Genomic DNA, 26,185 nt, shown 5'->3' with positions numbered 1-26,185 from the left:
CCATCAAAAAAGCTGCAGATAGGAAAATGGTTTGTATGCATTCCTGAGATCATGCACAGCACATTGATAAATGGAAAATGGATTAAGCCTGAAGTTGACCTTCTTTTGACCTATGTGTTACCTAAACGGCATAAACCTTTTTGAAGCTGCTGCTGTAACCTATTTATTGCCACACAACAAAATACTTGGTGATAACTAGTTTGCAACAAAGGGAATATTGCACCTCCAGAGTGCAGGAACTTAACTAATGATCATGGAAACAAGAATACAGCGGAATATGTTACATGCAAGAACCTTATTTAATGCAGTGTCTGTAAAAAAAGTGCTAATATGTTTTCTTCCAAACTGCTTAAGTTTTTATTTGGCAGTGGATCATGTGATCAGCGTCTGAGCAATAGACATGTGGTTCTTGCCAAAGAATAACAATTTAGGCAGATTTGACCAGTCAGTAGCTCAACATTGATTCTTTCTCTTCACCAGTGATCATTGAATGCTGGTAAATAATGTGATTCAACCATGTTGATGAAATCAGAACTCACAATAGGGGTAATTCTGAGGAGTCCCATTGTAAAGTTTTTCATACAAGATTCACAAAGTTCTTACCGATAATTCACACATTTTTCCAATTGAAATCAATTATAAAATGTGGGAATTTTAGAGAAAGGCACATAAATAGTGTGTGAATAAAATAAAATAAATTAAAAGACCCAAGGAACCTTTATATCATGAGATGAAATGCATGTTACATTTCTAATCATTTTGCCTAGGATTGATGTGGGAGTTGCAGCCATCTGTATTCAGGGCGCATGGAGATGTTACCATAACAGAAAACTTTTTAAGCTACTTAAACATGCTGTCCGAGCTGCTGTAAGTATGAACTATGTGGGCCAAAATAATGTTAATGACACTGTGACATTTAAATAAAAAAGAGTTACAAATATTAGGCACTAAGAATTACTGTGACTAATAACTATTTGTAGTATATCTTCATGAACTGGCCACTATGGGCCATAAGATGTGTCTGTATGTTAAATGTCTAGCTCTCTGTTATGCCTAATATAAAGGTGTTTTGAATAAGGATCTTTTTTTTATAATTTGAAGAACTATTCTAAACATGTGCTTCTGTCATTACAGTAAGCCTTCATTGGCATAGTAGACACAACAAAAATGTATGTATCTGAAATGAATCTAAAATGATGGCAGTCAGCAATCAGTTTTCCTCTTGATCAGATATGTCATAAATATAAATGAAACACAGCTGAGCAACATCTTGTAACTCTTTAATGACCAAGACAAACTCTGCAGTTGTTTCTTTTTGCATATCAAAGCACAGCTTTCTCCAGAAGTTAATAAATGTCTAGGCTCCATAAAGTTTTTTTTTTTTTTTTTTCTTTGTTTGTGATCAACTCATAGTGAGGATTTTTTACATTAACCCACACCATGCTGCCAAATAATATGTTGAGACAAACATTTTTCCTAATTGCATTTATTAATATAATTTACCTGTTCGGACTTACATACAAATTCAACTTAAGAACAAACCTACAGTCCCTATCTCGTATGTAACCCAGGGACTACCTGTATTGTTGAGTAGGTTCTGCTTGACTATATGCATATATCAACTGTACATATGTGTTCACCAATTTTCTTTCTTTCTCTTTTCAGTAAATATCTTAAAAACCTGTATTTATTTTTACACCCTTTATTTGTTAACATATATATGTATTTTCCTTGAAGACTGATATATGGTAAAAAATTCCTAGTGCTACAACTATGGGCCTGATTTAATAAAGGTCTCTGAGGCTGCAGAGGATACACTTTCATTAGTAAAGCTGGGTGATCCAGCAAACCAACAATGGATCTGGTCCAGGATTGAAAACATTTGCTAACAAATAGCAAATGACTTTGAGGAAATCCATTACAGGTTCGCTGGATCACCCAGCTTCACTGATGAAAGTGTATTGTCTCCTGCCTTGGAGAGCTTTGATAAATTAAATCCTTTGAAGGAGAAACATGGAGTTTGAGAAATGCTGATAAATATTATAATATTTACTTCAATTATTTTGCAGGAAACATGTGCTGCGTATGGAATTCTGAAAAAAGTCAGCCCACTGGAGGCAGAACTGCTCAAAGATCCAGGAATGCAATGCAAAGTAAGATTTAGGTAAAGGCAGACATGTGGCAATTAGTGTTAAACCTGAGAAATGAATGTTCCTGTAAGAATGTACCGGTATTCCTAATTTACATTTTCTTTTATAGATTTGCAGGTTATGAGTTCCCTCCATTCATTGTCTTTAAGATCTTCCATCACTCAGACAACCAAAGCAGTCGATACATTAGTGGAAAGAGAGTGATTAGCCCTTCAAGTGAGGTGATCTATATATGGGTTTTTATTCAACATAAATGAAAATCTGTACTCATTTTTTGTTATTTTGTTACTTTAATATTATCATAAACATGCTCATTGTGAAGTCCAATTAACTATTGGAACACATTCAAATTTACATTGATCATTGACTGAAAACATTGAAAACATTAAAAACACTAATAGGTGAAGGGAATACCATTGATCATTATAGATGATTGATTATTTGTTTACAATAGCATCTGTTAAGCAAGTTAACAGCCAGTTCTCAAAAGTGATGTGCTGGAAGAAAAATGGGTAAGTGCAATCACCTTTGACAAGAGGCTCTTTGTGATGGCTAGGGCCACAGCACCTCCAAAAATAAATGGTCTTGTAGGGGTGTTCCCTGTATAGGTTAGTACACACCAAAAGTTTACTATGGAAGGATCTCTAGTGAATCAGCAACAAGGTCCTGGGTGTCCAAGTCTAAAAAAAATGTACAGTAGCATGTATAATATATATATATATATATATATATATATATATATATATATATATATATAAAGATTTCTTTGTATTGGATTCAAAGAAAATACAAAGAAATCTTGTATTGGACTTCATTCCACTGTTTTAGTGAATAAGCCTGCTGCCTGCTTCATACACAAGTATAATCCTCAAGTGCTGCATCTATATTGATGAGGGAGCTCTACTCACATACACTGTCATTCACTGACTCTTCTCAGGGTGGCACCGGCCAGAGCCGCGGAACACCCAAAGGGCCAAGAAACAACCTTATTGGGCCAGAGTTTGCCCATGCCTGCCACAGAGGGTATCTGATTCAGTCTCACAGAACAGCTGTTGTAGCACAACTTGCTGAAACTTCTTGCTATGAGACAAAGGTGTCACAACACACAGCACAAGAGTGCCCATATAACCCCTGTCAAGCTCCTACAAAGGGCATGTGAATGTCAAAACTGGACCATAAAGCAAAAAAGAAGTTGGCCTGAGTAATGAATATTTTCTTTAGGATCACACAGATGGCCAGGAGCATGTGCATTGTTTTTCCTGGAGAGGAGATAGGTAGGCTGGCAAAAGCAGTGTGACTGGAAGATTCCAAAGGACACTTTTAGTGGTCTTGTTAGGTGCTTGGAGGATCAGAAATGTTTTGGTTGGCTTAAAAAGGATAGGGTTATGCAGCTAATTTTAACTAAATATTGTACATTTGTTAGCATGAACATTTAATTTCAAAAATCATGCTTTCTTCAAAATAGGTTGTAGGCTTCTTTTTTATTTTGGTCATGGTATTTATAGGTATTTTTTATATTCCAATTTTGAATGACTTTTCCAATGAGGAAAGGAATCAAACAGAACAGAGAGATAAGAAAAACCTTCTCTGTAGGGACATACAATGGCAGTGATGTCTAAATGGTGTTATTTATGATGTATTATTTCAACAAATAAATAATAATGATTCGTCATTAGTTCAATTAATTGTCGATTACTGTTTTGCAGGCTGCAATGGATGCTTGTAAGCTGATGGGGCATCGAACATACTATGACCAAGTGATTTATGATCAGCTCGAACATCAGACATACAAAATAACAGATCCTGTGGATGTGGCCACATTTAAAGATTACATGCAAGTAAGCAAAAAATAAATCAGTGTCATAAATTACTTTTGTTGAAGATTATCTAAAATGTAGTAACATTTAAATGAGATTTCAGCTTTGCATCCCATCACAATGAAAAACTATGATAATGAAACATCATCTCTGCAAATGCATTTAGATGTGTGCTTGTATGCTTTACTTTAACAATGGTGTATCCTTCTCTTTCAACACACTTTGTAAAATTTTAGGTTGTTTTAGAACATTCTCCCGAAAAATGCTTACATTTGCAACACATTGGCTTGTCAAATTTACCAAAAGTATAATATAATATATTTCTACATGGCAAATTTGACACCCAGTGAATCTCCTTAGTACAGTAAGCTTTTATTAAAGTTTTAGCCTTGGCCATGCAGAGTGCAGCCGTAGATGTTTTACATTTTAAACACTTTAGTACTTGGTTAGTAAATATATTTACCTTTAAATAATTTTACTACAAAAAATAAACAACTCTGCAACTCTATTTATTTGCCAACTTCAGCACCACATTGTCTCTTGTAGTGAGCTTGAGCTCAGCAGGTAGTTCCAGGAGTTTGATGTTCAGAAAAGTGTCACTTTCTCAGCAGACTTTGATGGATTGTTCAGGGTTAAATTTGGCAGCAAGGGCACTGGTAAAGGTATTTATTCACGGTTTTGCCTTGCTTGGAGTTTTGTTGTAAAGCAACAGGGTCTCTCTAAAAAGAAAACTATATAGAATAATCATTCTTATTTACTAGTATTTTTTTTTTGTGAAAAGTACATCATCCCAGTTATGACATATATATAGCATATCTCCAGATCCGTGTTTCTCAACTACAGTTCCTCCAGAGGTCGCTAGGGGTTCCTTGAGCAATGAACAATTTGTGTCAGGTCATTTTAGTAGATACCAACTATTGCAGTTAGGTTAATTGGCTCCCCCAAAAAATTGACCTTACTATATTAGGAGATATGACTGTGGTAGGGACTTTGTACAGCACTGCGTAATATGTCAGCGCTATATAAATACTGTGTAATAATAATAATAATACCAATATTCTTTTTGGCTGTCTGTAATTGTGACACTCTTCTAACTGGCCAACAATGTAAGAGGTATTCCTCTTACTGACCACCGCACTAATGTGCTTTGGAGCTCTTGATTTGGTAATTATAGCAGTGGTTCCCCAAAGACCTGAAAGTTAGTTTAAGTGGTTCCCTCATGTTAAAAAGTTCAAAAAACACTGCACTAGATGTTATCTAGTATTGAGGTAACAGTGCACTAAATCAAAAGGTCCACATGCTTTCTTAGTAATGCCATAATCTGTGAAACTAGCTGCCTTCTTCACTGGCCTTAATTATGCTTTGCCCAATACTGTGGAAGAGTAAGTTAGCCAGTTACCAGAACTAGGGAAAACACATTTTTACCAAAATCATAACTGGTTTGAGATTCACATATATAGAAAATGGTTTAAAACAACAAAATGCAATGATCTGTCAAAATGCTGACGTGTTTGATTTACGCCTTTAGTACATAAGCCACCTGGATGAGATGCCAGCACACCTTGGAGGCCGGGATAATTGCTGGAGAAGACTATCACTTAAAAACATGCCTAGGTCCACAATTATGTATGACATTGTAAATTATGCTGAGTCTGGGAGTATTTCAGACAGACTTAAAGACAAAATCAAGTTGCTTCTTCAGATCCCCAGAACGGAGGACATACAGCAGAGACAGCTCAGTGCTATCACACAATACAGGTTGGCAATTCTTTTATGAAAATATTTCTAAGAAGTGTTAGATAAATAGCAGTTTGTGTATATTCTAGACCTGTAAATATTACAAAATGCAGTTTATAATATTGTGTAATGCTGATCCATAGTCTTTCTTCTGCTCATGTTCATATTAGATAAAACCTGTATTTGTTGAACAAAACTGTCAAAAATACTACTTACATTTTGCAAATGTATTTGGTTTCTTTAAAATTTGATATGCCGATTGTAGCATAGAATGTACTCCATCTTTTTATCAAAATTAAAGGTTCCACATATACCATACTGAAACCATAATTGGTTTTAGTATGGTAAATAAACAAAGTACCTGATTCAAGACACAACAGGTAGTGAACTAAATCTCATCAATGGGAACATGGGTATCCTGACAGGGTTTTTAAATCCTTGGCTTTTTTATGCAGGGACTTATTTAGATTACAATCTGCCCATGGCACTTAATGATGACATCATACAGCATGGCATGTGGTATGGTGTCCGCAACTAGCCATGGCTGGTGGCTGGTTGCGGACACGCTGCTTTATACCACCAATAGGGAAAAGTTTAACCCCTTCTTTACGACATCATTTTCAATACTCTTTTAACCCCACTTACCTTTCACTTTAATTGACAGTCTCTGAAGCCATATTAAACTCCCAAGTCTTCAGTTCTATTAATTACTCTATGGACAATAAATACCCTTAACCCTAGAAACAATTTTGATATGTTATACAGACCTTATCCTCATGCATGGTTTTTCATCATACACCCTGGTCTTGAAAGATTTCTTGGAAAGTTTTTGTTGGAACACAAAAAAGGAATTCTCTCCCCCTTGGACAAGCAACCAGTGTAATCCAATCTGTGAAAGCCTTCTATTTCATAGCAGTTTGGCGAATCAGGAAATTAGTCATAAAACTTGTGGGTCTGTCGGCCTCAAAAAATCCCCTAAAGAAGCCTTTTTAGGCAAACGTGTTGGGAAGAGACTCACTATTTGACCGTTTATTCACACAAGTTTGTAAACGATCTCCACAACTCTAAACTAAAGCATAGTATAGTGTTAAACAACTGCATATGTCATGTTTTTACACCATGGGTTACCCATGAACAGTTTTAGATATCATTCTTGAATTTAATTAATAAAGTAATTATATTTTATCTATCTTCTTTTTTGTGCTTAAAAAAAAGCCTTCCTTCCTTCCTTCTCCATCCCAACAAACCCATATAGGTGTGATAGGTGTCCAAAAAAACTTTGCCTTTAAAATATATAATATATAAATTATTTACTAACCAAGTAGAATAATTTTTATTGCAGATCTCCAGCGCCCCCTCCATCATCGGCAGTCTCCACTTACCTGACATCTCGCTACTCTGTGCCCCCCAGAAATACATCTCGAAGATCACATAAAGCTCGTCTAAAAGTACAAAAAATGAAAAGGCTGTATGGCCTAGAAAAAGAGGGACAGGTAAAAAATGTTATTTATCTCATACAAGTGTCAATAAATATGAATTTTTGAAATAAAACTGATACCTGTAAGTAAATGCTGTAAGTTTTTTTGGTTGTAATTAAACTTACAGATGTTGTAAACGATAGAGAATAATTCTTAATTCCAATTGGTTGAGCAAGGTGCCACAAGGCTATACAAATTAAAAGAACTTAAGGTAGCAACACCTCCTTTGATTAGTTAGGATCTCTTAAGAGAAAATATGATATATCTACTTGAACACCAACTTAGCATATAAAGTAGAAGTAGTTTCAATTCTCTTCTATAAGCTGTTCTCTTTTTTAGAAGGAGAACATATAGGTAAAGTGTAAGTGTAAGCAGGACAGACGTTGGGTATAGTAATAAAATAATATTAAAGGTAAATAATGTTTTTTTGGGTACACTAAAAAAAAGGAAGCTAAAAAAGCCCTGAAAATGTGTGCCCAACCTAGGTATGGGGAGGATAATGATGGCCAGATTACAGTATTTACGCTGAAAATTCAGAGCTATAAATAGCACTTGCACTTAGTTTATCCTGTCCTGATTGTTTGCTGAGTGAGTGAAAAGATCACAGTTTTATGTATAGCATTGATATTTCTGACATTAAAATGTTTTTGGCATCTGGTGCTTCAGTTTCGGTAATTTGGGTAGGTAAACTAAGCTGTACAGCGGTATTGCAGGGGCTTGGATTTGGGCAGTGGATGGAGTAGGAAAGGCAAACAGGTAGGGGTGACAGCAAAAAGAATAAAAAACAATGTCTTTTTCTTAAATGAAACCTGTTGCAGGTTGCCACTGCAGAACTCTGTAGCAAACAAAAGATCTAACTATAGAAAGCTATAGCACAAGACAGATTGGTCATGTGAAAAAAAGGCAATATCAAAAAAACAGATGAATTACAATGTAACAAGTCTTAGGATAAACCTTACAAGCTGGTGGCATGCCTCCTTTTAAGGCCGTAGTACTATGAATGAAACTAGAAATGTCATCGGCAGGGATATGCTAAAAACAGGCTCATTGCAGGCTAAACACACCACCGGGATAGAGGATTGGAGGAACACAGAGGGTCACAGAGGTACAAAGTCACTGCAGAACAGGTAGACTGTAGCAGGGAACTAGTGGGCAGTTTAGTTTTAAACTGTGAATTCTTTGGTGGAATTCCATGTTAAGGATGATTTATTTGCTAGAGTAGCAAATATCATCCAATGCAGAATTGTAAAGAACTGAAACTAATTTATTGTTTGCATAATAGTTTTGATATTATATTGAAAATAATTAGCAGTTCTAATTGTTTAGATTCCTACAGATACCACCAATGCCATTCAGAGACCACTTTCTGATAGAAAAGATACCTTCAACCAGCTGGTGTTTTCTGATGATGAGTGGGAAGAAGAAGTTGAAAAACTTTATGCTTGGAGTCAAAGTTTGTCTCTGGAAGAATCAGGAATGGCATCTTCACCACCACTTTGATGGCCATAGTAAGACTTGAATCATGTCTCCCTATAACATATACATATTTTGTCATATTTCTTTTGGCTTCCCATTTATGATCACAAATAGGTCTGCCACTGTCAATCAAGACTGATATTGTTTGGAATTTCTGTATCCTTTATAAATAAATATAAACTGATGCAGTAACAAAGTAAAATCCTTGTTTTTTCAGAAATATACAGAACAAAGCTCTACAACACTAAAAACTCTACAAAGATTTCTGATGTGGGTATATTAAAGGACCAGTCTGGAATAATCCCTGTAAAAGGAAATAGTAAAGCATATGCAAAGTTCAGATAATTGAAATAGCACATCACAGAAACAGAAAGTTTTTAATGATTTGCACAACTAGTTATGCCATCTCGACTTCATCAAGAAGCTCTTCATTCGTATATTATAGAGATTCAGATACATTTTTCAACCCAAAATAAATTTTATTTGGAATTGAGGTTGGCTGCATCGCATTATATTATCAGTGCTGAATTGTCGATTTTATAGAATTGTTTTGCATTATGGAGAAGGCAGTACAGGAAAAAAGTATTCGGAATGTTTCCTTCTATGGCACTGTATTTGGTCTTCACATATTAGTATAGAGTTACAGTTCCCTATTTTCACCATCGGGTAGCGATGAGGTTGGATTCTGAAAATAAAATTGCTGCTTCAGGTTATTTTAAAATAAAATACAATTAAAAAATGTGACTATTGTGTACTTGAAGATTAAAAATTTTATTTACAACTTTTTATACACAACTATACATTTATATTAAAACAATATTAAGATATACACTTTCATGTTAAAAGCTTAAAAGTTATAAAAAAGATGTACTTGTCATTATAATCAAGTTTTAATATTAAACCCTGGGGGAGAGTTACATAACTGGAAAACTAGTTGAAAACATCTCACAACATGGCTTAGCAGCTTAGTTGGAGGTTTAGAACTGCTTAAAAATGCAAGCAATCAATATGCTGCAAAATATTGATAAGCATATCCAACACCTTGGAATATAACACCAACTTGAAATGCAGTTTCCCTTTCATCTGTAGCTGCCATTTTTTCTTCTTGGAAAAAGCATTTAGCAATATAGATCTCAGTTTCCCCCCCCCCCTCCTACAGGATGTGTATTCATTATAATCTCTACCATAGTAATCCACGAGACAAACATATGGTGTAAGCCTCCAACTCATACATTATCAAGAAGAAATTTCTGAGTTCAGAGTATTATAGTTATGAAAAGGCAATGCTGGATAATAGATATTCAGATGAAAATGAACACTATACAGTATGCACTTACATTTTCCTTTAATTAGAGAGTATGGATGGGTAATACAGAAGTTATTGGTATCTAGTAGATAGTAAAATTTTATTTATTTGCATGCTATGACTGTTATTTGTTTTAGAGTTGTATCATCATGTTCCGAAACCCAGAAAAAATATATTATTGTTCGAATTTTTTAAAGTGGAATGTCCCCAAAAAGAAATTAAGTTATTAAACTAACTCACATAGCCATTTTGCATTTTATAGTTCTGTACATGACCTATGTTAATCTATTTCACACAATGAGATATGCCCACTATATAGATGTACACAATCTGTACTGATATTTTAGAAACTTTCTTTTAATGATTATTACTTACTTGAAAGTCAGCTCTCACCTTTTATTACATGGATTCTAATCAATCTTTCAATAAGCAAAGAAATTTTACATGGGTAAATGTGGCCTGAACTTTTCCAGGGTTTACCAAGTGTTGGAAAGCTAATGAGTGAAAAGTAAAATATGGAGGATGCCATTGCAAAAATATTTGAAAACTGATAGTGTTTAGGTGTCGTACTTCAGCACACTGACCCAGAAAATATATTTTTTTATAGACACTTTTTTTAATATATGTCAAAATAGCTGATTTTCTCTGAACACTTTTTTTAAAAAAAAATTTTAAAAGGGCACTTTAACTAAAAATTCCTTAGGCTTTTCACCTAACTTAATGCTGGTCTTCTTCATACAACACCCTAAAGTGGTTACCTGGAAGAGCTTGTTTACTGTAGGGATACATGGATGCAAATATATAGCCAGGCCATGCTTGCTTAAACATGATTGGTTTGTAAAAGGTAAATGATACCAGCATTATGTCATAGGCTGCAGGGACAACACATGCATTAGTATTACGATTAAAAGTTTGGATGTGGTATTGCATTAAACCAAAATAAACAAGGAATTTTCCACTAGCAGTCGGGTTAGTAAATACAAAGTGTGTGTGTGTATCAGGAACATACCCCAGCATTTAGCTACACTGGTAACTCATTTTTCTTCATCCATTCACCATAGCGATGGACTTACCAGTGGAGATATAAATGCTGGGGTATATTTCTGAAACTGAGATAAAGAAATTGTTTGGATAAGTACCAAAGTATCATCCACATTACAGAAAAAGTCAAGCTGAATGTGACCACTATAGGTATTCTCAGACCTAGATAAATGGGAACCTTCAGATATAACCTCTACAGTAGTTCTCACAAAAACCTATATTCAGATTTATCTCTCTAACATTACTCCAGTATTTATTAAATAACCAAAACCCTTAAAGTGAACCACTAACCCAACCTATATAAATATTACTGTAAGTTCAGTGGAATATGACCAATAGCCACTGGCTGGAGTCAAACAGGTAATACTTGGAGGGCATAGGTAACTAAAGCAGCATTCATATTTGTTTTTGGAAAGCCCTGCTCCCTTCCAATTAAATGCTCTTGTAGCATGTCAAGCCCAACTACATTCACTCAAACTAAAAATATAATTTGATTAGTGCACCTTTTAGGATAACATACATGGTTGCACCTTGCTTTTGACCATAAAAAGAAAAACTGACATAAATGGATTATTTGATCTTAAAGTAAAAGATATGCTCAGTATGGTAAGCGGTGACAGTCATTTTTTGCTACTTGAACTGAAATGAAATAAAAAGTTCACCACAGATCAACAAATGTGGTCACTGCGAGACTGACCCAAAAACTGTTATTTACCAGGTTTTAAGTAAATCAAGCATGCTGTACACCATGGGATGTTGCTGGAAACTGCACTGAACACAGCTTTAAAATTATATATAACCATGGGCACCTGGAAGGTCACCACTCAATAGAATGCCATTATATTCTGAAAAGTGCCAACACAATTCATAGGTGACCCTGAGACACTGGAATATCTTGATTTTGACCAATTTACCTTTTGAATACTCCAAGGTACTTCACCAGAGAACCTGTAGAAGTCATGTTCTATTGTCAGTAACATTACTCACATTAAAAAGTCTACTAATCTAAAAAAGTGATCTAGATGCCACTGATGCAAGAACATACAAGAACAAACATTTTTTAAGTGGGAAAATCCAAACAAAACAAGGAATTATTCTTCTGTCACAGATGCAATAGGGTGCGTGAAACAATCCTAAGGAATTTTTATCCATATTCACAATAAAGAGTTATGTAGTTGCTGCAAAATTGTCAACTGCACATCCATGATGCAAATCTCCAGTAACATTTCATCCGAAAAGTGTTCCATTGGATTGAAATACGATTGTGGAGCCCATTGCCATGATCAAGAAACCACTTTGTGATGATTTAGGTCTTAGGACGTGGCATAATATCCTACTAGAAGTATGTATTAGAAGGGTACACTGCAGTCATAAGGGGATGGACATGCTCAGCGACAATACCAAGGTAGACTATGGCATTTGAACAATGATCAGTTGGTACTAAGTGCCTCAAAGTATGCCAAGAAAATACCACTCCAATACATTCACACCAGGCAGAATAGATCCATTTATGACTTTGTGTTCTGACGCTACCATCTAAATGTTGCAGAAGAAATTAAGACTCATTGGACCTGGCGGCGTTTTTATTATCTTCTCTTGCCCAGATTTGGAGATCAAATTATAGCCTTAGATGCCTTTTCTTTGCCAACAGGATTGGTGCTTTGTGTGGTCTCCTGTTGCTGTAGTTTATCTGCTTTAGATTTCATTGTGCATGGTCAGGGATGCTCGTCCGCATACCTTGATTGTGGTTATTTAGTAATGCTACTGTTACCATTTTATCTGCTTCAACCATCATCAACATTTTTCACCCAGAGAAATGTCATTAAAATGGATGTTTTCATTTTCAACTGGTATTTACCATTCTCTGTACACTGTTGGTATGTTTGTGCATAAAAATCCAAACACGGCAGTTATATCGATATTTGTATTACCAAGTGTACCTAACAAAAGAGGCCAGTGTGAATGTCCATATGCTAATCACAGGTGGTATTATCTTATGTTTAAGTGCCTGTGGAGTGTGGCTAGAAGCCTTAACATATTTTTTAAGGAGTATAGGTTTGCAGACTACCAATATGTTACTGTGACCATTCCAGTTTCACAAACATGAGCCAATTTGTGCAAAGAAAAAATGCAATTGTGGTGGTTTTGCAGTCACATAACATGATGTACAAATATGCATTTAGGATGCATATTTTTTATATTATACACATATATATTATATATATATATTACACATACACACACACACACACACACACACACACACACACAGTGTTCAACCCAGGTTTTTTAAGATGGGTGGGAAGAAATTGTAGGTGGGTGGCAGCCCCTGTATTGTGTCCCAAATCTTGAGTAATCACCCAAAAACAGCCGAATGGTTTCTGAAAACAGCCAGGTGAACACCGAAAGTGTTGTCTGCCCTACCAGAGTTTTGCTTTTTTCAAGGACTTAGGAAGGACTGTCAGTGTTGTTTGGGATGTCAGTTCACTACAAAAATTTAGAGGAGATGAATGTATAATGAAATGATGATTTACCATTGCAATGATGATTCTCAATGCATTGAGAATATTGTACACTTGTGGAACTGGACACCTCATTGAATGATAGTATGAAAGACTAAACTTCAAGGTAATATCTAGAATCACCCCTAGATAGAAGAAGCCTCAAGATAATTAAACTGATTGGAATATAGTTTTTTTCACTTTGCGCGAACTAAGCCTTTAAAACCAAGTGAACCTACAAGTTACTGTAGAATTGTCATGTATTTGTGCAAAGACCTATAATTAGAAATATGAAAAATTCATTCTTTGCCAAGTTAATATGATATTACAGAAAGTAAACTATTTCTATTGAAATAATGTTTCTGGAAGACCACCTATGCATTAACATTACAGAGTAGAAATATGAAATGTATAAAATAAATAGATATGTAACCAGTAAATGGCATCAAACTTATATATAGTTCTTCCAAATTGCAGAAAAAATGTTTATATTCTTTAGTTATGTAAACTTCCCAGGACCTTTGTGATCTATGTATACATTATTCTTTAAACATTGCCTAATAAATATCCAAAGGATTAAAATGCCAATATGCATGATAAACTTGTAGGAAGGTAATGCAGATACCAGCTCTAGTACTAGTTCCATGGGGCTATTGGCAAGACAAATAATTAGCTGATTTCTGATGCCTTTCAGGGATTCTAGTGGTATACTACACTGTAAATTTTAGCATTTCTGCTCTTGTTTATTTAATATGTTCACCTTAAACTGGAATTTTAATTGCTGATTGATATATTTTAAACCCTATTATATATATATATATATATATATATATATATATATATATTTCACAATAAGCCTTTCTTGAACAGATAATGTTACTTTCCATGTCACTGAAAAGTTTTGTACTCATGAGAAAAAAAAAACAAAATATATAAACATGCAATTAAGACATTTTACAAAATAAATAAAAAAGTAAAAAAAATATAAAATCTTGCTCACAACTCACACTGACATACCAAGTTTGCATGACTCAAACCAGACCCATTCATTATGCATTTTCTAACAAGAATAGATTGCTCCCTGCTTTACCTTCAACAAATACCATCATATACCAAAGAATGGGTAAGATAGTGAACTTCTTTAGGACTTAGGAAAGGAAAAAAAATAATATATAGAAAGTTAATTTTAGCTGCTGTTCAAGTGCAACGCTTCACATGCTCTAAAACATATTCTGGGAAATGCAAACTGCATACTTGCAGACCATCCAATTTGCAAGGCATTCTGGGGTACTCATCTTCTTTCCATTTGTTCTCTTCTGGATCAAATGTTAAAATAGAGTCACTATAATGACCATTGTAACATAGACCTCCAAGTACCATTATTTGTTTGTCCAATACAGCCACACCATGACCACTCCTTCCAATAGGCATAGATGCTAGAATGGTCCACTGATCTGTTTCTGGATCATATACTTCAGTAGAAGGACATCCCTGTGATTCAAAAGAGGCCCTTAGTATTACACAAACACCTCCAAATACATAGAGTTTTCCATTGTAAGATATCATTTTGTGAAAACATCTGGCATAGTTCATTTTACATTTGTTTTCCCAGCAGTTAGTGTGTACTTGTGTTCTTCGGGTTCTTTGCTCTACAGTTCCTTCTTTACTAGGGTCAAAAACACAGACTTGCTTAGAAGTTGAAGACGATGTAATTCCACCAGTGATGAACAGCTTATTATTAAGAACTGTACCCTCATGACCATACTTGTTTACTGGATAAGGATCCACAAATTCCCATTTGTTTTCTACTATATCATAGCGTTCTGTAGAGTAAAAGGTTTCATCACGCGTCCTGCCAGCAACAGCGTAAATATATCGCCCAATAACACCAACTGCAAACTCTGACCGAGGTACAGACATATCAGTCATCCGAACCCAACTGTTTTGTCTTGGGTCATACCTAAAAACTTTAGACGAAGCATGAAATTCTCCATCTGGCCCCAGTTCCTCTCCACCAAGCAAAAAGACAAAGTTGTTAACAATGGCAAGACAGTCAGGTCGCAGAGGTACCAGAGGACCTTCAAGTTCCCACCACACTCGTGGTTTGTGGAGCAATAGAATTTTGCTGTTGACCATGCTGTGTCCAATCATGCCTCTGAATACTGCTGTCTGAGGTTTAGCAGAACGAATATGATTGGATTTCATATCCATCAAAGGCTGCTCGCTTACATTGTGAAAGTAATTTAGTGCCAAATCCACTTCCTGCCTCAGCTGACGGGAATATCTGTAAAACTCAGAAGTTTTCACCTGCAAAGACAAAACAATGTAAAAATTGATGTGCACCAATAATTCTGTCATGAAGTCCACCAAACAATGCTAAGCAGTCCACCTGTCAATATGGCCGAGTTTTAATTGGGAAACATTTTATTTCCCATTCAGTGTTCACTTTGATGCATAATAAAACTAAGGCTCAATTCGGCAACCAGTAGCCAATTTCTTAGAGCACAGCAGAAATTAAAGCAAATGATATCCTTTCATTATGCACCTGAACGGGAAAAAAAAACAGCCAAACTGATGGACAAAGAATTTAAAAAAAGACCTTCAACACTTATATTAGTTTTCAGTTCTTTAAGGTAAAACAATTCTGCTACATCTCATCATATCTAACAGTCTTATAAAAACATGGCAATTAAAAGTACTAATGTCTCTACAAGCTAAGTGAAGTTTATCCATATATATAAGAACACTTCGCCTAGCTTGTCTTCTGAGCTATGCAAAAATGTCCCAACTAAAGAACAGATCTATAATATAAAAGGGACATATTCCAATTTACAAAACTCAACCCTCTTGAGTTAGGGAACTGTTGCAATAGAAATCCTGTAATGTAATAAATTTGTTGCTAAAGGTACAATTGTAATAAGTCGGACAGCAAGGCACGACTGACTGCATACTTCTGCAATTGAAAAGGTAAAACTGCAAACCTACTCTGTAACCAAACAAGAACCACTCTGTCAACAAAAAAGAAAAAAACAAACAAAAAAACAGCTCTGCTTGTAAAAAGATTATACTTGGGTATACTTTTGCTTAAATAAAAATGCAATATTAGGAAAAATATTTTTCCTGTTGTGGGAGGGTATACATATATATTCTTTCCTGTTGAAGCAGAAAATCTATTCTTTGTAAAAATTATAACTACAGCAAAACCTTTCGTGCTTTTGAAAATAGTGGGAGATGGTCACACTCTATCTAGACACCATCGGTGGTCACGTTGGGGAGATTTTCCCTCACTTCCTGCTCTAGAAAAACATTTTCATTGGAGCAGGAAGGAAAGAAAGAAGACTACAGAAATCTAGAAAAAAAAGGTGTATGTGGGATGAAAAGCCTACAGTAATTTCAAAACTATAGCCTTGCTGGAAATATCCAAACGGAAAAAAAAGCTCAAGCTAGAATGGCATAGGAGTATTGTTATCTAATAATAGTTGGTTTAGGGAAAAAAAAAAAATAAATAAACTGTATATCTATGACCACCCTGCAACATCTGAGGACAACTCCTGCACCTCATATCCAGGGCAAAAAAAAATTACTAACTTTATTGGAAATTGAACCTGCCAAGCGTTCTCTCAAGATAAGGCCAGCAAATAAATCACTTGCCTAAAACTAGCATATGACAGTAACCCTGCAGTCAAGCATTTTTACTTACTCCATTCCTCGCTCCCCCGACAAGCTTGCTGCTCTTTTTCAAACGCTGTGGGATGTAGTCAGGTATTCTGAGTCCTCACCTAAAATGTAAAACTACTAGTCCTCTATTGTCGTGATAACGCCAGGCCTCCTGCCACCAGACAAAACACCCCAGAGGTGTGATTTTGGGGGACAAGACACACAAAAGGAGGAATCCTGTGTGATTAACACAGTGGTGGTCAACTTACTTTACTTAAGGCTGGCCTTAAGTGCAGCCCCTGATACTACCAAGGGACAGCACATAACATTTATGAATGCAGTGCTACAGAAAGCAGTTAGGGATTGCAAACATACTACAAGATATGGTCAAAGACTGCAGATTTGCAAGCTATAGAACCGCATAAAAAACCCAAGTAAAACAAGCCTAAAGACCATTTTTAACTTCACAACACAGACTTTAGTCTACAGGTGCCCCAAGGGCAACACAGTGTCAAAGTACCACTTGCAGCTCCCAGACATCATGTTAAGCACTAGTGTGAAATGCATTAGGTAACCAAAAGTCCTTTTTAGCATCCCACACCAACACTGAGCCTTTATCATTGTATTGTGGTGGGAGCCCAAATGCAGCTGTGTAACTTTCCTTGTGGTAAATCGTATTCAAAGCAACTCTTTACTGTTATAAGCAACTTTCAGGTGCATAGTCCATGAAGAAGAAAAGAAACAGTTTATTCAACAAAATTGTGCTTGTCTCATTGGATACCACCGCTTTGTGTCTTGCAAGCCATGTTGTCAATAACAACTAACACATCATGTATGTATGTATGTATGTATGTATGTATGTATGTATGTGCTGTAAGTCATGTGCTGCTTCTCTCTGCATTTATCAGCAGCTGAGAGTAGCAATTAAGAATGAAAACAAGGACTTTTCTTGTCTATGATTTTGTATCTACACTTAATGTAACCCTGTACTTTCCCCATATAAGGAATGTATCAGGAGGGTAAGGTAAAGGGACAACTATTTCTGCAAAACCTACTCCAGATGAGAAGGCACAGAAAGTTTGTCTGACTTCTCACAAAGCAGAGTGACAATAGCCAAACAAAAGAGTTGTAATATGTAATTATTAGTCACTAAGCAGTCTTAACATTCAAATGTAAAAACAAAATAAAAAGGTTAGTTAAAGGCTTCATTAAAGCTTAAAACTACAATAGTTTTACATTTGTAAGATTTTATTTTACAAAACTGGAAAAAAAAATATATAAACTTTTATAAAATATAAAAGCAACACAAAATTATCCATAAGTGGGTTCTCTGCCGCTTCTATATCTTTGGTTTGCCGTCTAAAAGGACTAGCTATTTCTTACCTATTACAGCAGTGATTCCCTAGCTAACTGATGAATCCTGTCTAGGGGTTTCAAACTCACCAACCTTCTCACAGATATGGGATGGGGTCATCAAACAAAACCTGATGTTCTGAATGATGGAATCTGTGTGTCTCCAGCGTCTCCTATCATGTCGTAACCAGGCCTGAACGGCTTCATAAAGTTCAATTTCAGGAAACCGACTCAGACGGTCATTGTCCAAGTAGCTTTTGAGCTTTTCAAAACTAAGGTAGGAGAGAAAATCAGGTCTAGCCATAAGGGGAACAAAGTTTTCCAGCAGAAAGGTATCGAGTTTCTCCCTTACGCCTTCCACATCCACGCTGAAATCATCTAAAAGCCTCATGATCTCTGCACAATTGTCCAGACATATTTTTGCCATGAGGAAAGAACAGCAAAATTTTACTACTTCTGTCAGCTGCACATACATAGCAGCCTGTAAAATTTCATGAACAGTAGCCATGCTGAGGTCAATGGTCCCATAGTACATGAACTGAAGGACATGGCTGAAGCCTGTGGCTGTCAATCCCTTTAGGTAGATTTTGTCCTGGTCACGTTCTCTCATGTCTGCTGTGAACATAATGCGGAAATAGTCACTCTGTGTAGCCAGCAGAGCTTTGTGTGCTTGGAATTGGTGATCTTCTATCACTAGAGTGACGTCCACCAATAGACCTTCTTCATATAGTGCTCTGAAGCCAGCAGAGACACTGCTATCATGGATTGAAGAAGTATACCCTTCCACGTCCCCAGCCATGAATTACCTTTGATAAAAAAAATTAGAACATAATATTAGTATTTAAACATGAATTAAGAACAAACACAAAAAGCCTAATTAACAATAATACAAATATTAACAACAAACATAATGCAGGTCAGTAGAGTACTGTAAAGTGTAACTCTAGCTAAGAATATTAACATTCTCAGCTGAAATTGCCATGTCAGAAACGCAGGAGCATCTTCTGTTGACTGCATTTTGAAAATGGTATTGATCCAAAGCTAGAACGCAGACCAGAGAACTGTAAGAAAAGCCAAATGTCTGTACTAGTGAGTGTTATTTTTGCGCTCGGTGACCTTGTTGGGAGCTCCTTTTTCTCATCAGTTTTATTTCAAAAACCCTGTTAGGGCTTCTAATACCTTCCAAATCAGGTGCATTGTGGAACTGTAATGCACATCACACATTTTTAAGAAATTGTTTTTATTGTTATTGAAAAATTCAGGGCTAAAAATTCTCATCCTGCAGAAAATCTGCAGGTAAAGCAGCATAAGACCTAAATTTTGCATATTTTCCTTCATCATCACATCATTTTTGTCTTGTTTTCCTTATTTTAAACAAAAGAAACAATAAGGCACAAAACAGAACAATTTCTTCTCTAAATGTCTTTAAGCCTCCAGAGTCTTAAGGCCAAATGAACACTTGTCTTGCCTGTGTTTTCCAAAGACAATCTTCAGAAATAGGCTCTTTCATTTAAATGCAACACCTTACACACAATTCCATAACACAGTCAGGCACCTCCACACATTAAATCTGACACTGAGCAATCCACTAGTGCAGTGTTTCTCAACCCTGAAATAACTTTCAGGTCTTTGTAATGACTTTATCCACAGCTTACAGTACATTAGCATGGTGATTTGTAGGATAAATGCCTCTAGCATTGCTGGTCATTGGGAAGGCTGCCATCTGCAGATAGTAAAAATTACAAATTGCTCAAGGAACCCCTAGCAACCTCTGAAGGAACATTGGTTGAGAAATGCTGCACTACTGGAAACAAAATTGTGCATGTCTGATTTTGTCTTGGCACATTACATTCATTTTAATGGGCTGCCAAAACAACGCATAAGAAAGGACAACATTCAAAGCAATTTGAATGTTGTCATTGCTGACTTGAACATCCTAGATGCCTGGCTTTTTGACCTTTTTCACTTAGACAAGCTGACCCGACCAATGCAGATCAGAAATCTTAAAATAAAAAGAATATAACATATGTAGCCAATTGGGAAGTTTGTGTAATTAGGTCTAGAGTATGCACACAAGGAATATAACAAGAGCACTTTTTAATTAGAAGGGAAAGACCATTTTAGCAAAACTGTCCAAAAACTATCCCATGCAAAAACTTGGAAATATTTAGTTTTAATCTGTATAAACTGTATAAAGTTATGGGACATCTGACCAAAATGCCCAATAACAGATCATAAGGTGAAAGGTGTTTGCCATAGGATCCTATTATAAACTACATTTTACTAGAAGTGTTAAAGATCATCGAAACTGACCACATAATCTCCTTTTAAAAAGACTTTTAGTAGGAAAGAAATAGTAACACCATTTCAAATCTATTTCTCTATGTGAAAAGTTCATATTTCCCAATGACAGACATAGCTTTCACCTGTACATGGCAGCAGTGCTGGATGAGCCTCCTCCTTGGTAATGTATGCAGTGAAGGGCTTTTGTAATATAAATGTATTGCCTGGTTCATTAACCGTCCAATGTTTGCTATAGTTACCTTATGGTATCTTCACAGCAAGTGTTCAGCAAAGATACGGACTGCACTGCCTGACACAATGACAGCTACTAGATATTCAGCACAATAAGCATAATAATAACTCAGGAAACAAGAAGACATGGAAGTGATATCACAGTGCAGACTAAACTGACACACAATCTGCCATTCTCCTACAAGTCCCAGCATGCTTTGCTAGCATTAGACTGCCAAAGCTAGCAAAAAAAAAAAAAAAGAAAAAAAAGCAGACAGGTATGTGAGAGATACTTGGGAAGGTACATGAGAGATGCGGAGGGGATGACGGGGTGCGCTGTAATAAATACAAGCTATCCCATACTCACCTAACAGCAGATACACAGATGGGATCGCTCCAGCACCAAGTCCTGGGTAGAACATTCGGCCTTACAGTCTACACATTACCGCCACAGTTCTGTGCAACACTACACATCCCTCTCCACACTCCTCCGCTGCCTTCCCTTATTTATTTCCACTCTGAACCCCACACCTCACTACCCACAGTGCTCACACCAACAACCAACCTCTATGGGCCAGAGCCGGAAAACGAGTCACCAGTCTGCGCAATCTGATTGGCTACTCCACCCGATAGTCTTACCACATTTGCAGGGTTTGCTTCCTGGTCCTCCCTTTCCGCCACCGCCGCCTTCCATTCCTTACGTACCTTCCATTGCCCTTAACAAAGATGGCTGCCACAGTAGCACATTATCACAGTCAAGTGCAGACTTCCTGTCTGTATCAAGGATGGAAACATTAAAGGCCATAATAATGTTGGTATGAATATTAATATTAAAGATTACAGTTTTATTGATAACTAGATATAATTGTTTTAGGATACCTGTCAGCGAATTATTTGATGAATTACACACCTGTTGAAAATTTATTTTAAAACATTTTTTTTCTCATTATTATTATTTTTAAACAAGATTTTTATAGCGCCAACATATTGTGCAGTGCGGTGAGGTTTAAGAGGTGTGGGAAAATATTCCTATTCACTACCTGTGTATTGGTGATACAATTTAGCAAAGAGTATGAACACTGTTACTGTTCAATTAAAGCATACCTAAACTCAGAAATTTCACTTGTCATAAAACGACAGACAACCCTAAGTAAAAATTCGTTTTTTTAAATGCAACACTCGATTTCAAAAAAGAGTGCAGCACCGCCCCCTAATTCTCGATAATGAATAGGAGCGCAAAGCCTCCTGGGATGCCTACGTTAGGCATCTCAGGAGGCGCTTGGTGCTCCTTCTGCACATGCCTGAGCCTTTTCGTGGAAAAAAAAATTGGCTGATCTCACTGCACATGCGTGAGTTTGGCAAATTTTTTTTTGTTTTTTTTCCAACCTACGTCACCCGATCCCGTGCCTGGGTCGGGTGACGTAGGAAGAAGAATAGGAAGAAGAGAAGATGGCGGCGCCTGGACTGCGGACTGATGCCAGGATGACGCAGGACCTGACGTTAGAGACCTCCGGATGGATCGGACTATCCTGCGGGATTGAAGGTAAGTGTATTTTTTTTTTTGTTTTAGGCACTTTTGGGTTTAGTTCCTCTTTAATTTATTTAAAATATATAAAGTATGTCTAGACTGCTCCACAGTCAGTTTTTATATTACCCCCCATCCTTTTCTCTCTTCCCTCTCTTTGTCCCTTTTTCTTTTTCTCATTACCTCTCTCTCTTGTAAATTGGAATTCCATTCCTTTGTTTACTTACTTTTCTCTCAATTACAATATACATTGTTCTTGTTATTTATAAAACCAGTACAGGTAGTCCCCGGGTTACATACGAGATAGGGACTGCAGGCTTGTTCTTAAGTTGAATTTGTATGTAAGTCGGAACAGGTACATTTTTTTAATAAATGCAATTAGGACAGATCTTTGTCTCAACATATTAGGCAGTGTGGTGTCAGTTACTGTAAAAAATCCTCACTGTGAGATAATCACAAAGTAAAAAAGAAAAATCTTTATGGAGCCTAGACATTCATTAACTTCTTGAGCAAACTGTGCAGAGTTTGTCTTGGTCATTAAAGAGTTACAAGAGGCTGCAGAAAGAGCTCACCCCCTTAAGGTTACCCCCAACCTCAGCTGTGTTTAGCAACAGATTTCTTCTGCAAGTCATGCAAACCGCCCCCCTCCAAGCCTGGTATCTAGGGAGGCCTCTGTATGTCTGATGTCCTTAACCCGGGGACTACCTGTAGTTTGCTTTTCAAACTTTTGAATTATAGCAACAATGGCATGATCCTTTTGTGTATCATAGTTATTTAGGTTCATATTCAGCACTATAGAAGTTTCTAAGGGAGATAATCAATAATAATGCACACGTATAGTTGTAAGGTGTTTTAAATACTTGTTGACTTTATACTCTGTACATTGGTAAACCTATTTAACTGACCTCTATATAGCTGGGTTCAACATTTTTCTGACTGGTCACCAGTTAAACCTTTATCTTTCCTAATACAAAATGTGTTGAAAATGAGAAACACAAGGTATGTAAACCTAAAAATAAATGTTAATATAAACAGTATATGAAGCCATAAAAAAACACCACCCTGAGCTGAAAACTGAACTCCAGGCAGATATAAAAGACACAACTGAATGCAGCTCTGCATTTCTGAACGAATCTCAGAATGTGTTGTAGTGTTTTGAAAGCATTTTTTTGTTACTTTTTTCATCTTTTGCTGATGATAGCATTTTGTGCAGATTTATGGCACATTCCTGCTAAAAGATGAAAGAAGAAGTGTTTATATGTAATCTTTCTCATAACATACATATATACAATATACACCCTCATGTCTTTGGGAATTGTAAATAATAAAGTCAAGTATTACGTGTTTTGTTCTGAACCTTGCATTATAGAAAAGACGAAAATAAAAAGGCTTCCAGTGAGGGTTCTTTCTTAACAACTTTTCAATTTTTTTGATTGGAAGGACTGGAATGACATAACCCCACGCCTGCACATTTATTCATCCTTGTTAGCCCCCTATGCTGGGGATCTTACAGTGTCCTGCAGATGCAGAACCTCCCCTTCCCTTCCATAGATTCTGTACAATACAGCCCTATAGATGTCACCGACCATGGGACAGATTCCTATAGACATCTATGGGGTTGTATTGTACAGGCATAACTACATTGTGGTGGCAGATATAAACAAACCGTAGGGCCAGTAGGGTTGTTAGCAGCCATTAGACACTATAAATTAGGAATTTGTGGAGGGGGAGGATGAATTACGTTGGAGCAGGGGCAGCTAAAACGTATAATACATTAATTAGTAGCCTTTAGGGTAAATTCATATTTTAACACTTGTATTTGTAATTCAACACAAAAACCTGTAAGTCAAACCAAGAGCCACTCACGCAGGTTTGTAAAGTTACACTTTTATGGATAAATTGTAAATCCTAACATAGGCTTTTTTTAATAGAAAAAAAAAGAATTCCCCCAGAGCTTTGCAATAAATGAATAAAAGTTCTGCTTCAATACCAATCTCCCCTCTAGCACTGTCTCAACAAACACTTCACTCTGAGATGCCACTCAACACTCTGTCAGGTTTAATGACCCCCAGTGTTATTTCACCTACCTTCTGTGAGTACAGACTGTCATAGGTACACCCAGGGGGGGCAAATCATCTAATCAGTCTTCTCAGAACAGCGTTCACAAATTACTGTGCAGCGGTGATGACCACCAACTGTTTATTTAAAATCAACATAATCAGAACTGGTTTATGGCAGCATAGGTTCCTAGGAATGGTAACACTTTAAGCCCTCCCATCTTTCCAACTGACATTGATACAGACTGCAATGCATTATTTATAATGGCATGTGCTCATCTGTAACCAGTTGTGCTATTTCCCTGTTTTTTGCTAGATCATGAAGGTCAGCTGGGTCCTCTGGACATCTGGATCATCCACAGGGCACCTGCCTAAGGTTGCCCTGTGGATGATCAGGTTCCAAACAGCACTCTTGTTATACCAAATCTGTAATGTACAGAAGCTGATGTTAGGAAACGTAGTGTTCAGTATAGCACATCCTACTGGAAAGTCCTGGAAATATCAGATAGCAGTTTTGATTCTAACTCTACAAGAGAGACTGAAGTATGTGCCTGACACCTCCAGAGAGATATGTTTATGTTTTTTTTTTAATATATGTGGAGTGTTGCAAAAAGCAAGAGGTGAGGTTTAAATGACTGCTGGGTAATTAGTAATATAAAGGTAAATAGTGGAGGTAGTCCCCGAGGACATACAGATGGACTACGTCTAGATACAAACCGGACTTCCCTGCTCACCTGTGTGCAGGACAGAGGCTTGATTGGGGGGGGGGGGGGGTTTGCATGACTTGCAGAGGAAGTCTTTTGCTGTTCTGCAACCTTTTGTAACTCTTTAATGACCAAGACAAACTCTGCAGTTGTTTCTTTTTGCATATCAGAGCACAGCTTGCTCCAGAAGTTAATGAATGTCTAGGCTTTGCTTGTGATTAGCTCACAGTGAGGATTTTATACAGTAACTGACACCACAGTGCCTAATAATATATTGAGACAAACATCTGTCCTAATTGCATTTATTAAAATTACCTGTTTCAACTTACATACAAATTCAACTTACCTAAACTCAGAAATTTAACTTTTTATAAAAAGGTAGACAACCTTTTTATGTAAGGTAAAAATTCTGTTTTTTTAAGTGCAACAGTGCAGCACTAATTGGCGATCGAGAATCAATGGGAGCGCAAAGCCTCCCAGGATGCGTGAAGTAGATATCCCAGGAGGCTTTGCACTCCCATTCATTCTCGATTGCCAATTAGGCTCTTGGGCACTCCTTCTGCGCATGCCCGAGCACCTCCGTGACCTACGTCACCTCATGACCTACATCACCCAATCTCGTGCCTGGATCAGGAGACGTAGGATGAAGAACAGGAAGAAGAGAAGATAGCGGTGAACAGAGCGCTGGTTCCGGGACGGATGCTGGGACGACACAGGACCTGATGTAGGACACCCCTGGAGCTATCAGACTGCCCTGCTGATTTACAGGTGTGTTTTTTTGTCAGTTTTCAGTTTATGTTGTCTTTAAGAACAAACCTACAGTTCCTTTCCCGTATGTACCCCGGAGACTACCTTTATGGACCAGGAAA

At 36.7% G+C, this 26,185-nt stretch overlaps 2 protein-coding genes across 4 annotated transcripts in view; one reads left to right on the top strand and one right to left on the bottom strand.

The window, feature by feature from the left end:
* The window catches only part of C1HXorf58 (chromosome 1 CXorf58 homolog), a 14,248-nt gene extending 4,849 nt beyond the window's left edge, over positions 1 to 9,399 (top strand). Inside the window, exons 3-10 of one of the 2 annotated variants that reach the window (XM_072428391.1) lie at positions 768 to 867; positions 2,070 to 2,164; positions 2,260 to 2,371; positions 3,857 to 3,988; positions 5,496 to 5,725; positions 7,047 to 7,197; positions 8,509 to 8,690; positions 8,876 to 9,399. In XM_072428391.1, coding sequence (XP_072284492.1) covers positions 768 to 867; positions 2,070 to 2,164; positions 2,260 to 2,371; positions 3,857 to 3,988; positions 5,496 to 5,725; positions 7,047 to 7,197; positions 8,509 to 8,682 — 994 coding nt within the window. In that variant the 3' untranslated portion in view covers positions 8,683 to 8,690; positions 8,876 to 9,399. Of the gene's footprint in view, positions 1 to 767; positions 868 to 2,069; positions 2,165 to 2,259; positions 2,372 to 3,856; positions 3,989 to 5,495; positions 5,726 to 7,046; positions 7,198 to 8,508 lie in introns of both variants that reach the window. The other variant, XM_072428383.1, reaches the window with a different exon arrangement.
* A 4,958-nt stretch (positions 9,400 to 14,357) lies between these two features.
* Positions 14,358 to 21,628, bottom strand: KLHL15 (kelch like family member 15). 2 transcript variants are annotated; one of them, XM_072428373.1, is made up of 3 exons: positions 21,596 to 21,628; positions 18,611 to 19,322; positions 14,358 to 15,813 (listed from the first exon to the last, which is right to left on the bottom strand). In XM_072428373.1, the coding sequence occupies exons 2-3, from the start codon at positions 19,313 to 19,315 to the stop codon at positions 14,704 to 14,706; spliced, it is 1,815 nt and encodes a 604-aa protein (XP_072284474.1). In that variant the 5' UTR covers positions 19,316 to 19,322; positions 21,596 to 21,628; the 3' UTR covers positions 14,358 to 14,703. The 2 variants fall into 2 exon arrangements, with proteins under 2 accessions (XP_072284474.1, XP_072284467.1); XM_072428366.1 differs by lacking the exon at positions 21,596 to 21,628 and adding an exon at positions 21,398 to 21,589.
* Between the last annotated feature and the right edge of the window lie 4,557 nt (positions 21,629 to 26,185).

The sequence above is a fragment of the Pyxicephalus adspersus genome, chromosome 1 (assembly GCF_032062135.1).
Source record: "Pyxicephalus adspersus chromosome 1, UCB_Pads_2.0, whole genome shotgun sequence".
NCBI classification, from domain to species: Eukaryota; Metazoa; Chordata; class Amphibia; order Anura; family Pyxicephalidae; genus Pyxicephalus; species Pyxicephalus adspersus.
The sequence above is the reverse complement of the archived record's forward strand: the minus strand, read 5'-3'. Positions and strand labels throughout refer to the sequence as shown.

Excerpts from the sequence above, each read along its gene's own strand:
- KLHL15 (XM_072428373.1), bottom strand. The coding sequence starts at position 19,315 with ATGGCTGGGGACGTGGAAGGGTATACTTCTTCAATCCATGATAGCAGT. Across the intron at positions 15,814-18,610 it reads CATCCCATATCTGTGAGAAG|GTGAAAACTTCTGAGTTTTA; the intron begins GTTGGTGAGTTT and ends TTGTCTTTGCAG.